Source organism: Notolabrus celidotus, chromosome 24 (genome assembly GCF_009762535.1).
Source record: "Notolabrus celidotus isolate fNotCel1 chromosome 24, fNotCel1.pri, whole genome shotgun sequence".
In the NCBI taxonomy this organism is placed as follows: Eukaryota; Metazoa; Chordata; class Actinopteri; order Labriformes; family Labridae; genus Notolabrus; species Notolabrus celidotus.
In genome coordinates this window covers 1,016,166-1,031,604 of record NC_048295.1, presented here as the reverse complement: position 1 = coordinate 1,031,604, position 15,439 = coordinate 1,016,166, and the positions used below count along the sequence as shown (strand labels likewise).

Here is a 15,439-nt window from a genome sequence, read left to right as displayed (position 1 = left end):
TCCTCCCTCCTCTGTTCTTCCTCTCTGAATCCTCCCTCCCACTCCCCTGGCCTGGGAGTCCTGAGGGCAGCCAGGGGAAGCTTTTGTGTGTCTTTTTTATTCTTCTTCTTTGGCTTGTGTGACGAGGAGGAGGAGGAGGAGGAGGTGGAGGTGGAGGGGGGAGGAAGGGGAGGGGGGGAGGTTTACTTCGAACATTTGTTGGAGGCAGGAACATGTGTGAACTGGGGGAGGAGGAGGGAGGAGGAGGAGGAGGGAAGAGGGGGGCACAGATGGTGAATCCATGCAGGACCCGGCAAAGGTGGGACCTCTGAGCTGTTGAGCAAACCTTGCAGCTTTCTCTCCCTCTGCCCCCCTCTTCTTCCTCCCTCCCTCCCTCCCTCTCTCCCTCTCTGTCTCCCCCCCTCCCCAGCCTGTTGCTCCGGCCTCCTCGGCAAATAAATGGGACTTTAATTGAATTAGAGTCCGAGCTGCTGCGAGGGTCTCTCCTCCTGGACGCGACCGGCAGCGACTTTTAGAGATGTGCAGAGATTGGAAGGATTGAAAACTGTGATTTTACTCACACTGCTGCAGAAATTTGAAGTGATATCAGCTCTGATTCTTCAAAATATTAATCTGGAAAGACATTAATATGATCCAGTGATGTTACAGCTCATGCACTGATTTAATTGTAGTCAAAAGAATGACATTTTCTTTAAATTCAGAGAAAAATTGTGATTTTTCTGCACTATTTTTCCACTTTTCTTTCATGAAGCATGTTAAGCACCTTCAGTTCTTCCTGTAGCTGCACCTATGCCTCAGTTTCATCTATAAATGTTGAATATTCTTCGTCTTCTTCACCTTGAGGAGTGATAAACTTTTATATTTATGTCACAGCAGTCGTCTGTTTGGACGTATTTGTCCGTGTATCTCTTTAAAAGACGTTAAAGTAATCTCTACAATCATCCCCAACAACTCATATCAGTCAAACACACTCTTCACTTGTCATGGACACTCCTCCCCCTCCTCACACACACACACACACACACACACACACACACACACTCTCCCAGGTTGCGTTTACACTTCACTGAGTTTTCACCATTCATCGTCTCTCCCGAGTCTCCCCCCCTCCCTCCCCTCTCTCTCTCTCTCCCTCTCTCTCTCTCCTTTCAGAGCTTTTGTTTGCCCTCTGCCACCGTCCTTTCACCGACTTGGCCCTGATTTGGCCCTTGTGCTCGATCTCACCATTATACTGAGACAAGATAGCACAAAATATCCAAACATGTCAGCGTTGCTTTTGTCCTCCCTGACTTCGTTCGCTCCTGAATGGCGCTGGTGTGTCTGCAGATTCATTATTTACGACTCAGGCGACGTCTTACCCCCAAAAAAGTTCACAATGCAGTCCCTCAGGTCGAACTTTAAGGCCTTAAAATAAGGTTAATACATTTTAGTTTCTTATTTATGAAGGATTTTAGCTTCTTTGAAGGGTTTCACTCCCTGGAGGACATTTTTAGAGGATGTCCAGGTTAGAGAAGTGACGACAAACAGACAAATATAAAACAAAAAGTATTTAAAGTTCTTAAAACATTTAAAAGAATATGTTTCTTGCATAGAAATGATGAAAAAGTCAGAAAAAATGGTGTGAAAATAGCAAAATAAAATCCATAAAGCAACTTTTAGGAGCTCCTTTGTTTTATTCTGCACAAAAATGAAAGAAAAGCATCTTTTAATTCCTTAATGCGATCACAAAGTGCAGAAGAAAAAGGTAAAATGCATCAAAACCTGAAAATTAAATGTAGAAAAGAAGTTAAAAACTGCAAAACAAAGGCCACAGAGCATCATGAATCTTTAATATGTGTAAAAGAATAAGTTTGTATTCAGATAAAATGAGAGAGCTGTGCAGAGAGAGAGAGCGAGGTCCTGTAGGTGTGAGGTTCATCAGACAGGAGTGAGACTCACCCGGGGAGGGAAGAGCTTAAACTGCAGCAGACGGGAACAATGGCAGACAAAAGGTCAGGATGAGAATCCGCTACCGCTGGCCGTAGCCACAAGGCAGCGACCTCGCTTCCACCTTAATGCCCTCCCACACACACACACACACACACACACACACACACACACACAGACTAACACAGCACTCCTGCTTCCCCATCTCCCTCGCAGCCATCCAGGTGATCCGCTTGGCTCACATTCATGAGACAGGGAGCGAGCGTGAGCAGTTATCGTCCAATAGGGAGAATGTCCTGGCTCATTATCGGCGTAGGAGGCCGAGCGTGTCACCTGGAGCTAAGCCTCGACACTCCACTAAAAAAGAGTCAGCCGGGGTTAGAGTGAGACCGCGAATGTGGGTGTTAGTCATTCCCCCCGCAGCCATCACCTCCACCGCTGGCCTGCCGAACAGAAAGAGCTCTCTCTTTCTCTTTCTCTCTCTCCTTCTCTTTCTCTCTCTGGCTCCGAGACCCGAGCAGGAAGGGCTTTTAGTGCAGCCTCCTCCGGGGCACTGGACGACTACTCAGGGAGCGTTAAATAAATGTGATTATACTTGTTAGCATTGTGAAATGGTTTTTCCTCGGCAGTGCAGGTGTAGCACGGAGGAGCTGGGATTCAGAGCGGCGTCGGCAGCGGCAGAGGAGGAGAAGAAGAAGTCTGAAAGGTGGAAAGTTTTCCTCTCCATCAATTTAAGACCTCTGGCTCAAATCGATGCAGGAGTGCAAACTTCACCTTCCCCTTTAGCGGCCGATAACTCAACAGTTAGTCTAGTTGATGCTTTCTGAATATTTGGAGGATTTGGAAGATAGTCTTAAATTTGAACGCTCTTCTTCTGCTGCAAGCTTCAGTCAATTTGAAGCAAACGTCTGAAGCCTTCTTTACCTTCCTTGTGAACTGCATCGCTAATTGTTGAGGTAATGCAGTCCTGAGAGAGGTTGCACCCTTAAGTAAAAGTGGAAGTTTTTGGACATTTATCGATGATGCATTTGCAGATTTTTGTTCTCCTTCGACCACATCCTTGCAGCTTAAAACACAAACTCAAAGAAGGATCAGGAGCCGTGGGTTTGCACGACCTCAGAAACACCTAAAAACAAATCAAAGCCTTTCTGCAAACACGACCACGAGCTTATTTTACTTTCAGCTTGAAAGGAATTCCATACATCCAAAGTTTGAGACAAACACTTGCTCTGAGTTCAGAAGCATCAAAGGGACAAGTTGTTGGCTGCTTATTTCGGCGAGTGACTTTGGAGCGTCTTTGAATGCAGCATGTGGTCAGACAACTGTTGTCAAAAGGCGAGCGCGGAGTGACTTATCTCCGGGTTTTTTGCAGGAGTCGATTATGACTGCGACTTTAAAGGCGTTTTTGATCACTGCAGCCATTTGTTCACTGTCAAACCTGACGCCTTGTAAATATAATCATTTTAGATTTGGAGTTTGTTTCCCGGCACTAAATTAATCCTGCAGAATACGACTGTCACAGCTGAAGTATTGCCTGCACCATTGTTTTTTTCTCCTCTTTATTTATCTTCATCAAAGAAATGATTAGATTTTAATAAGACTAGCTCTCTCGGGCTGTCACTGCTGATGCTTCTAGCCATCCTAATCAATATACAATATTCCCCTCCACTCTGTACTTTTTGGGTGAGTGACAGAATAATGCCAGGCCTGTGAAAGGGTTATGTCAGATAGTTTAAAACCTGGTATTAAACAAGAATTGCGCTCTTACATGTTGTCATTTTAATTATCTGAAGGAGTCAAGTCAAAGAGGCTCCTTTTATTTACCTTAAACGCTGGAAAAAGAAAAGCAGAGACAGCAAACAGGTAGAGCGCAAGCTTGTGAAACATCGGGCGTAATTGCTTTTGTGGTGGATGACACTTAAGGTAAGAAAAGGAGCGACGAGGAGAGGGATTTGAGGAGTAAACATTATCTTTTCTTTGTCTTTCTCTCTCCTCAGCCGCACAAAAGGCTGATTAAGAGAGAGGTTGGAAGAAGGGGGGCGAAATAACTGCCTGCAAAATATTAGTAGGTTAGAATTACTTTGTTGCGTGACACAATACCAATAGATGCTTCATGCTCGGAGAGGGAGAGGCACTTGTCAGCGGTGGCACCTAAACAATGGCGGCTTTCTTGACGCTAATGCTAAGCGTTTGTTCTTGACGAGCACCCCACTGTCATTTTGCCTTCTTGGAGGTATACGTTGAATGCGGAGGAGACAGCTGATTGCGTCTACTGTAGCTTTCAGAGACAACTTCAACGCCCCCGTGCTTGAATTTGTTCAGAAACTTGGGAACAAGACGTCAGAAAATGGTGACAAAAATAAAAAAAAATGTGTGCTCCACTTCTCCTCCTGGAGGATTTTCTCTCAATCATGCCCTGAAAGTTTGCTGCGGTCCGACACAATGCTGCATTCCCTACGTGGGAGTCAGAACGGTGTGCGTTGCCGTGCATTGGATGTGTTGCCAAACAAAAAGAAGCTCCCTCGCTCCTTTTATTGGGGAAGAATGGGCCCTTTAAAACCTGTCCAGCCTTAGATAATTTCATTCAGCCGGCCCCTGCTCCGCCGTCATTGAATCTGCATCCAGAGATCAGGTTCACAGCGACGGGTTGATAGCTTCCCAAGCCTCTTGGCCTTTTGTTCTTGGCTGCCTCCCCCTCCTCTGGAAGTTGGGGGACACAGAGCTGATGGGACATGGCTGAGAAAAGTTCAGAACCTCGGGGGCGACGGGGCACGGAGAGGTGAATACCAAAATGATTGTTTTGTTCTGTTGAAGGGTCGTCTGGTGGAGGGAGTCTGACGTTTGACGGACGTTGAGATAAATGTGGAGGAAAGGTAACGAGAGAAAACGAAGGAGAAGACTGAATTAAATCAAAGGACTCTTATTTTGAACATCTGACCAACTTTTAGAAGATTCCAAACTCTTATTTTGAAGGGTCGCCTTCTTTATAGAAACTAGATGTGGTTTCAGAAGTTGAGTAAACATGTTGTGCTGTGACAAAGATGATTTGAAGCTTCGTGTAGTGAGAGATTCTTACTTTTAATGAATCTAGACAGGTACAAGCTATTCCCCTTCAAATAAAGGCTCCAAATGAATCCTACCAAGGTATATCTGGACCACCCAGGCATTCCTAACGTCTCTCTCAAGCCTCGGTTGCCTTTTTTGTCATCTCCAAGGAGCATTACTGAGTCTGAACTTGCCTAAACCCTTGTGATCACACCTCTTGAAAAGGTTTTGTTTCCTCCGTCGATTGGTATTCGAGGCAGGTCACCGCACTCCCACCCTCTTCTCCTCCTCCTCCTCCCCCCTCCTGCCTGCCTGCCTGCCTGCCTGCCTGCCTGCAGTCCTCCTCCCCCTCCCTCGTTTGAAAGCCCTGTTTTCATTTTAATTTGCACCTGTTGTGCAGTTGTTCGCTGAAGGCAAGTGCAGACCGGTCAATCGCTGGGAGACGTGTTAGAAGGAGATGTGTGGAGGCTTATCTTTTGATATGTATAATGTCCTCAGAAATGTCATGCATGGACTTCATCTGTTTGGCCTTGTTGATTCTGGGAAAGTTCAGCAGACTTTAGGGGCATAAATCGCGGCGGTGCAGCTTGTTGGTGCCGTACAGGGGGGGTCACATTGTGCGGCGTTTTGCTGTATTTATGTCCCGAACGTTAAAAACGCCATCTCAGAACCATTAGGTTGGTTTGCACTAAAGACTTATGAGCTCACTGACGTTCTTTTTTATGACTCAGAAACATAAATTCAACTAAAGCGCATAAAAAGCCTCCACCTCTTCCCTATGGTGGCTCAAAGTCTGGGGCCCTCCCATGATTGGCTCCCACCACAGAACATTCTTCAACAAGCTGCCAGTGAGGTGTGTCCCCATGTGATGCCATGCTTCTGGCTTCTTCTCCATCTGCGCTCCACCAAAAAACATCCTCTGATGCCCGGTGAACCTGCGGATGGATGGCGGCGGCTAATCTGCACGCCAGCCACCTCTGATTGAGTTCACAGCCTGCGTTTACAGGGCGGCTATTTTAAGGAGGCAGGCATATGTCTGGGACCTGAGTGTTGTGGAGACGGGCGGGTCGGCTGATGCTGCCTTGGAGTTTGAAGTGTGTGTGTGTGTGTGAGTGTGCGTCCTGAGGCTCTGTCATGTCTCTATATGTTTGGAAACATTTACATATATGTTCATGGTTCAGCAGGGATGTAAATGGGAAGACATCCAGGGGCTGATGAATAATCTAAATGACTATAGGTTAAGCCTTTTGTCTGCACAGCAGCCACAGTTGTAATATCGTGCGTGTTATGCGGAGCATCTCAAACGTGACGGGTATGCTCCGGAGCAGAGCCGTCCTGAAAGGTGCAGCTCGTTGGCATCCCAGGCATGTGTGCAGGACTGAAAATTAGCGGCTATTTTGGCTCGCATCTCCTCGACAGCTGTCTGCCCACCGCTGCGGTTCAGTCACAGATTCCAGTCGTGGATGCTGTAATTGGGGTGTAACCCACAAAAAAAAAAAAAGAGACGCCTACGCCTTGGAGCGAGCAGTGATGTGGGGTGACCTTTTTAATCTGGGAACAAACCTCAATTTCCAAAAAATCCCTTTTCAGATTCATCTCTCATTTATGTTTCATCACTCCGCTGACACGCTCAAAGACGCGGACGCCCACACTCCTTCATCAATAACGTGACGAGCTGCCAGAGAGGTTGGCATCCACCAAACACTGGGAAGATGGAAAACATGAAGTAGAATCAGACACTCCATATATATTCATTAAAACTCTGATTAAAGAGTCTTCACTTACACAGCTGATAACTGACTCCGCCCCTTCCTGCGTCCTCCACATTAACTCCTCTCATGCTGACCAGATCTCTTCTCTTTCTCTCTCTCCGTCACAGCTCTGAACTACGAGAATGTGGTGGAGACGGGCTCAGAGACAGACGAGGAGGACAAGCTGCCGGTGTCCGAGGAAGACCCCCTGATCAACGGCACGGGAAGCCCCGCCAGCCTCACCAACCCGGAGGCCTCGCCGCGCGTGGAGAGCCACGGCCTGCTGACCAAGGAGGAGGAGGACGACGAGATGAGGGACAGCGGCGTGGAGCACATCTGGCCCGACAACGACATGCTGAGTGCGTCCGTCGACGGTACTGGTGAGTGTCTTTAAACTTCCTCTGATTGGCTGAGGGTTACCTGAGTGGGCGGGGTTAAATCAGAGCAGGTTTTGTGTTGATTATTCTAAATCTGCAGTCTGGGGTCCAAATGTGATGAAAACAAGCGTTCCCTGCTCTCTTAACGTTTCAAAGAGTGATGGAATGATAAAAAATAAAGAAAGAGTGTCAAACTTCTCTTAAATCTGGCTCTTAAGAACAGTATTTTAATCTGCTGGACCAGATGTTTGGGGTTCAGGTGAGCTGTCAATCAAAGTAAAACAACCCCTAAGCTCACTTTTGGTTACTTTATAGCAAATGTGTGCACATCCTGCCACTCGCTGCGTCGTCTTACGCCGTAAACCCCTCCCATCTGGTGCCCGAGCAGACTTAAACAAACGCAGCCGAGCGTTTTGCAAACAGTGCTTGAGCCAGGTCTGACGCTGGAGCCCCGGCGCTGCTCCCTCGGCAGACAGACGCGATAAACAGTTTCTTTGTGAGCGACAGAGACCATTTGGTTCACGCTTAGAGAAAAGACCCGCTCTGAGCCAAACAACGAAAAATATTTACAGTAATGTATAACCTCGCACAACAAGCCGGAGAGCTGCAGGAAATGAAAATGAAAAGGGAGGGGGGGAGTCTTCCAGGATACTTTGACTCAAACTGTATCAGGGATTCAAAAACCTCCAGCAGCGCCTGACGCCGTGTTCCACCTCCTCCCTAACAAGCTGCTTAATCCCGAGCAGGTGACGCCTCCCAGAACTTGACTGACTGATCGCCTTTTTTGTTGAGCGACTGCGATTGCGGGGGCCCACAGTAGTCACGGATGCTTGAAAGATAAATACTTTTAATTAGGGGGCAGGGGTATAATCATTAAAGGAAGCCAGACTGCTGCAAAAAAGTCATTAACAATCTTAAATGAAATTTTTATTTTTATGATAGCCATTTACATGTATAATAAGAGTCAATGATTCTTGGAAGCATGTGACAGGAACAGAGTATGGCGAGAAGTCATGTAAGACAGCCAATTTAAATGAGCCGGGCTTTGCTATTCATTTCTGCTAATGAACTAGCTGTGCACGGCGCCGAAAAACGGGGGAACATTCAGCAGTCTTAAATTTTAATACGGGGGAAAATTGCACATTTATTAGGGCTGAAAAAAAAAACTTCCAGGGTATCAACATTTGCCTAAATAACAGCTTCTATCGCCTCCTGAAGGGGGGAGGGAAAGAAAGAGGGTTCGGTAAATAAATCAAGATAAAGGATAAACAAGCTGTCGTTGCATACGGTAATTGTTTATTTGATAAAGACCTGCGGTGCCATAATGTCTGTAATTCAACTATGTTGCAATCCCCAGATAATATGCTTCTCGTGTGATAAAGCGGCTGACATATTTCGGAGAGCAAGTCAAGTTCATTAGAGCGTTTGGGAGTCTCTTTCCCAATCTTGCGGGTGCTGTGTTTCCCAGCCTGCTTCTTTTTTTTTTCCCTCCTCTCGGTGCCTAAGTGTCTGCAGTGATACCTCAGCACATAACTTAGGCCTGAGATAAGTTAGCACCCCTCCGCCCCCCCTCCCTCCTTCCCACTCGGACTGATTTGGTCGTCACTCCCCTATCAGGAGTTTTTACACGCATTTTTAAACGTGCGAGCGATTAAATTGCAGTTAAAGCTCATAAAAGAGCGGACATGTGTCGCCAAAAATCAGAAACAGACTCCCCTCTTGTATTTTGATGCATCTTGGAGTATTCAGGAACACTGAGACTGAAAGTAAGAAGTTTATCAGAGAGTGTCTTCTGATTTCAGGGCACAATCAGAGTCTTGTGTCTGGCGTTGTCCTTGACATTCCTTCATCCCACATTGAGGCTGGACGCGATGTGCTGGAAAGCATGACATCATTATCACTGACAGACACTTTCAAATAAATCACCTGCGTCTCCCTCCGCCCTTTCTAAACTCATCTCCAGGACGTCAGAGGAAGAAAAAAAAACCCTCGCCTTTATCCTCATGTTTGTTGAATTCGCCCTCAGACACATGATTTCACTCGCTGCCAGATTTGGCTGCTTTTCATAAAACAGTGGTTCTTGTTTTCTTCGCACATTTATCAAGTTTTGGAGTTGCTCGTTTAAACACCTACTGCATCCAGGAGTTTCCCATGTTTTTCACTCAGTGCAGATGTTTCCAGCTCTGCCAAGAATAAAACCCGGAGTATTCTTTGGCTGCGAGAGGCTCAAATTTGAAGGAACATTGACACTGAATATCAGCTATTTACCACAACAGACTAAAACATCAGATCGAGCATCCAGAGCTGTTTAAATCGGACGTCTTGTTTCTGAGAGTCAGGAGGAACTGAGGATGAGTGTAGCAAAGGGCAGAGCTTGAAAGCGAGTGTGGTGACCGGCCGTAAAAATAGGAATGTTTTCAAAATAAACAGCATCCGAGCCGCTGTGAAAATAAGAGGAATTCTGGTTCAGACGGAGGTATTCTGGACTCCTCCTGAGTCCATAGCCGGCTCTAAAAACCTCAACGTCGCTCCTTTTTTCCAGAGGAGGTGTGTACCTTACCGCCTCAGGTCTTCTGTGATTTACTGCAGACAAAACAGACTTTCTTATTCAGCATTTAGGGGACAGAAGGAGGCGCATGCATGAAGAACTAAAAACCTCAAACTCAGAGCATTGCTTTTTATAAAGGAAGTGTCCGAATTATCACCTTAGGGCTGATTTCCTGCAGAAAAACAAACTTTATAAGGACACAAATAGCTTCAAATTAAGTTTCTAAATTGATCGCAGCATCTTTGATCTCTTTTAAACATTAATTCATAATATATATTATTATTCTGAGATTTAACGCAGGCTATAGACTCGTATTTTCTGCAGAGATGATTCCAGAAGAAATAAAATCCTTGATTTTTCTGTGACTTCTGACATTTATAGATATTTCCAAGGGCGTGCACTTTAAAGCCTCTGTTATTTTCCAATATAAATCTGACAATTTCATCTTTAAAGGTTTTGCACGACCAAAAATATGCACATATTTGCGTCAGAATCGACTCCAGGAGAAATTAAATCCCTCTTCTCTCTTGTGTTTCCACATTGTGTAAAACTCTGAGCGAGGAAGAGGAGGAGGAGCACTAGAAGTCTGTCCCATGTGCATGCAGGACTTGGTTTTCTGCATGTATGTGTGCCACAGGGCCTCAGCAGAGAGGTGTTCGTGGTATTAGCCTACCTCCTACTGGAAGCCAGCGTCCCTCCCTCCCTTCCTCCCTCCCTCCCTCCCTTCCTCCCTTCCTCCCTCGCTCCCTTCAGACCACAGATAACAAAAGTTCTCCAAGGTAAATAGGGGAGAGTGGAGGGCCAGTAAATCCCACCGGTCATCCCTCTTTGCGTCAGACCAAAAGTATGCAGCCAAATTTGATTACCCAAAGCAAACACGGTGCCCTACGAGGACACGGAAATGTGAGGCAGTGCTGCTGATATCTGATACTTGTGGGTATATTTTAATCTGCGGCTCCACTTTTTTTTTAATCTGTTTTGTTTTGTCATAATTTATGTCGTTTGAAACCCATTTCTCATGCTGCTCCTGCGGTTCTGATGCAGCTTGGCAGACGTGCAATCAAGTGTACAGTTAGGGTAAGAGAAGAATCCAAGCGAGAGGAAAGTTAAACTAGGACAGAAGAGTCTGTCATTATTCTGTGAAGCCATCGACAGCCGTATTTATCATTTCACCACAGAAGAAGAATCTTTAATCTCAAGTAAACCCTGAATTACGAGCACTGGAAAGCATTCCAAAACTATTAAACCCATTGTGTTCAAGTAAAAATAAAACGTGTTTGTCTTCTGGCTTTTGTGCAGCGTAATGTAAGCAGGATAGCTTTATTATCAACAGTACACCCACCACCTTTCCTGTAGCACCGCGGCCAGGGTTCTAATGCACCCTGAGACACGGATCCATCAGGTCCAGAGACCTGAGAGAGCAGAGAAGAAGAGAGATCCTCCTCACAATGAGACTCTTGTAATGTCCTCGCAGGAGCAGCAGAGCAGGAACAGATGCGTGTAATGCAAACAATGCAGGTTTTCTTTTTTAAGAAAAGGAATAAAACCCCTCGTGTTCTCGGAAACACCTTGATTTAATTCTGACCGGCGCTGCAGGAAGGAGGGACCAGGGACTCCTTAAGCAGATTGTCCGGTCAGTGTCCTCCTGTCGACCGTGGAGGGATTAATTTGTCAAAAGAGGGTTTGTTTATGAGCCTGTCAGTCCAGCAGCTTGTTTACAGCTTCCTCACCTGTGCCAGGACAATATCTGCCCGTCTGCACAGACTGGAGGCCATTATCCTGATGGGCAGTAAGAACCGGGTCTGTTTGAGGCAGAAATCCTGGAGGGGCGGTTGTGCAAATATTTCTCAGAGGCAGGGTTTGTCTGGGAGGAGGAATGATGGAGTCGATTCAGGATGCACCAAAGAAAAACACCCAGAGAAACTCAAATATAAAGATTATTATTTCACCTTAAAAGTGCAGATTGAAAAGACTGGAATTTAAAAGCCCAACCTTCCTCTATTAACTGAAGGTATGAGAGAATGCATGCCTCCTGTCCTCCTCCTGAGCTTCACGTCCCCACCCTTCCATGGAGGTTATTCCTCCCTCAGTACGACGTTTGTGCAACCAAACCTCTTAATTTGCGTCCTTTAAGCTAGCAGCAAGGCGCTAACTCCCTGCCAGAGGGGGGGGATGAATGAAAAAAAGTGTGCACACAATACTCTGTGGATAAAAAGCATCCACCAAATGACATATGATAAAAAAAAAACAAGCGTGATCCTGCATGCGGAGGATTGCAGCGGCGTCACAGCCAGGGAGTAATAAGCTCAGGCGGCGTGTTGGCTGGAGCTCTATGATTGCTCAGGTGGATGTGCTCCGTGTTGTATTTAATCACTCTGTTTGGCGATTGAAGCTGTCTCCGCCTCCCCCGCCGCTTGTTGTCATGTTAAAGGTAAATAAGTCACTGTCTGGCCCGGATGATAGCATTCATTAAGCGTGCCAAACAAAGCGGCGGCGCGCTGTGATGCACAGCGGTGCCTTTATTGCTTTCTCCATACCTGCTTCTTAAAGGCCTCATTGTCAGCGTTTGTGTGTTTGGATTGTGCGCTGACGTACTCACCCCTCCTTTTTCTCCCCCACTCCCTCCTTTCTCTCTCTCTCTTTCCCCGTGCAGATGAAATAAAAGATGATTTCGACACCCTGGGGCCGGATGCCACTTTGCAGGCGGTTGGAAACGGTACAGGTGAGTCGACTCAGGATGTGTTGCTCTTCTTCCTCACCATTTATCCCACATTTGTCACATTGCAACATGCTTTCACAAGAGGCACTATTCTCAGTTTTGTGCAAAAAAAGAAACACTTGACCTCTTAAAATCAATCTCACGGCCTCAAGTTGGCGTCCAGTTATCCAAAAATACCCTCATCTTGATAATTTCATACACAAACAGCTCGCAGTAGTTAAAGGAAATCTTATCCTGCTGACTCAGTGACCATTAAAGACAAATCCCTTTAAGTTTACGGTCCTCTGAAGTGATTTTTAGTGTGTGTTTGCGTCCTGTAGCCGACTCCCGGTGGAACCAAACCCTACCTGCCATTTCTCATTAAGCCACCGAAGCTTTATTGCTCACCCCTCCCTGCCATGATATCATCCTGGCCACCCTGACAACTGGCCCCGCGTGCTGTTATGGTAAACCGAACGCACCCCACAGAACGCCACACGGCCCTGCCTGAAAAACCTCCCTTCAGATTTCATTACGCTCCGTTTGTCGCCGTGTTTTCTTCTTCTTCTTCTTCTTCTTCTCTCTCTTTCTCTCTCTGTTGCACTTCCAGCAAATGTTTTCCATTTTGAACTGCTCAAAGGAGTTTTGGAAACAATACCGTGGCACCGCTGTGGAAGCTTCCCGCCACCAGATCACATGTGATTTCGTTTAGAGACATGAGCAGTTTGATCACGTCGCCAGTGCCAAAGCACACTTTGATCCAGGTGATTTCCTCCTGCGCTGGAACCCAAGTCTCTGTCGTTTTCTCTTAAAGAAACATTTAGATTTTCATGCCGAACGACTCCAACACCAGGAATGAGGAGGGAAGCTCATAGAACATGAAATACACAACATTTCAACTTATAGTTTTCATGCAGTGAAGAATACGACTGTTTTTATTCAATTGCATGAAAGTTTGTGCAACTAAGACATGAAATAAAAGCATTTCAGGTCCTAAAACATCTACATAGGAGCACAAACATGAATATTAAGAATCCTTTTATGCAAAAGTTGCATTTAGTGGCAAAATATTGATAATTTTGGGTGCAGAAATGCTTAAAATCCAATAGAGATGTCCTTATTGTCCAATCACAGGGGCTTAAAAGGCTTATTAATTCAGTATTAAGAATTAAAAGGCTTGAAAACATGAAATACACAACATTTCAACTTATATTTTTCATGCAAAGTGAAGAATACGACTCTTTTTATTCAGTTGCATGAAAGTCTGTGCAATTAAGACATGAAATAAAAGAAATCCAGGTCCAGTAACATCAACTTAAGGGCACAAACATGAAGATTAAGACTCTTGTTATGCAAAAGTTGCATTTAGTGGAAAAATATTAATCACTTCAGGTGCAGAAATGGTGAAAAATCCAAATAGCTCCATCCAAAGGGGCTTCAATATGAAGAAAAAAGCTAATTAATTCAGTATTAAGAATTAAAAGGCTTGAAATCATGAAATAAACACCACTTCAGGATACTGATTGCACCAAGCTGCATCCTTGTCAATCATCAGTCAGTCTTAAAAACACTTCCAATCCGCCGCTAACAATTAGCTTAGCATGTCTTCAAACGCCACAAAGCCTCGTCTAATGAGAACGCTGGAATACTGTGCGATTATCAAAAGGAGATCCATTGGCACCCATGACATTTGGGTGCCATTTTTGACAACCCACTATCTACTACCTTGACCTTTCGCAAATTGGACCGCAAAGTCATCACGGGCGAACAAATCGCTCTTTAAACCTCACCTTGGCTCGCCGTCTAAACGCCTAATTAATGATGAGACGTCACTCCTTTGCTTTTTTTTTGTTTTGCTGAATTTCTGCAGGTTGTAAACAGCGAGTGTGTGTGTGTGTGTGTTAATGTGTGTGTGTGTTTTGAAAGTCGGCCATCCCCTTGACTAATGAAGCCTGCTGATTTCTTTTAGCTCCGGTTTGTTTTTGGAGGCAGCTATCTCCACGCTGCAGCTTAAAGAGTTTCCCCCAAAGAGAAGGGACGGGGAAATAATTTGAGAAAACGCATTGTGTGGCCTCAGCACTTTGGCTGGCTTAAGATACATTCTGCTCCCTGTTTTTTTTTTTCCTCCTTTTTGCGCCCGTTTGTGGTTTGGCCTCGGTAATCTGTTCAACACAGAATCAACAAAAGCCAGAGTCTCTTGATTGACCTTATATGTGAAAGTCGATACAGAGGAACGTGGCTCTGTTGCTGATTAACCCCGGCTTCTTGTGTATGTATGTTCCTAAACGCTTCCCTTTTTTATTTCACAGCCCTAAACTGAAATCTGATTTGATGTCATGACTAAATTGGGTCAGAGAAGTTTCTCTGCAGCTCATGGAAGCGCGTTTATCTCTGACTTTTGGCCGGATTAAGTTACATTTCTTATTTTAGGCGGCATGGCATGACAAGCAAACCCGGTAATTCAGATGTATTCTCCCCAAAGCAGCGCTGTAATGTTTTAGGGTGGCTGTCCTCATCGCATTTCCACCAATATCCTCCTGTAAGACATTTCTCAGGGGACAGAATGAATCCAATTTATCCCTCCTCCTCCTCTATTGGTCTCCTCCTTCACCGTCTCCCTCTCCCTTTTCTCTCTCTCTAGTCAAGAGCGTCGATTGCACTTCAGAGTTCGAGGACTTCTTCTCCAAGCGGAAGCTGGACGACGCCGACAGTCACGTGGTGAGCATCGCCGAGTACCTGCAGAGGGGAGACACCGCTATCATTTACCCAGAAGCCCCCGAGGAGCTGTCCCGCCTGGGAACGCCGGAGGCCACCGGGCCGGAGGAGAACGGTAAGAGTCCTGTGTTAGAGGTCAAAGGTGAAGAGGGATGACTCTTAAACACTTAAAGCTGCTGCTGGTAGGAATGGTGGAGCAATGTTATGATTCCCCTCATTCCCATTATGACGGACCAATCATAGCTAATCTCCAATCCAGTCCTGATTGGTTAAGTGGCGGCCCCTACTATGTCCTCTGATTGGTTATGAGTCTGGCTCTATCATGACTGCACACGCCTTCTCTCTGAACAGATGTTTACTCTGTGACTACCAACAGCAG

General features: G+C 45.7%; 1 protein-coding gene across 9 annotated transcripts in view; it reads left to right on the top strand.

Annotated features, from left to right (window-relative positions):
* zeb2b (zinc finger E-box binding homeobox 2b) overlaps window positions 1-15,439 on the top strand; it is a 381,554-nt gene that overhangs the window by 352,338 nt on the left and 13,777 nt on the right. For 5 of the 9 annotated variants that reach the window (XM_034677852.1, XM_034677850.1, XM_034677853.1 and 2 more), the window contains 3 exons: window positions 6,851-7,102; window positions 12,301-12,369; window positions 14,987-15,175. In XM_034677852.1, coding sequence (XP_034533743.1) covers window positions 6,851-7,102; window positions 12,301-12,369; window positions 14,987-15,175 — 510 coding nt within the window. Of the gene's footprint in view, window positions 1-6,847; window positions 7,103-12,300; window positions 12,370-14,986; window positions 15,176-15,439 lie in introns of all 9 variants that reach the window. The other 4 variants (XM_034677846.1, XM_034677847.1, XM_034677848.1 and 1 more) reach the window with 1 other exon arrangement.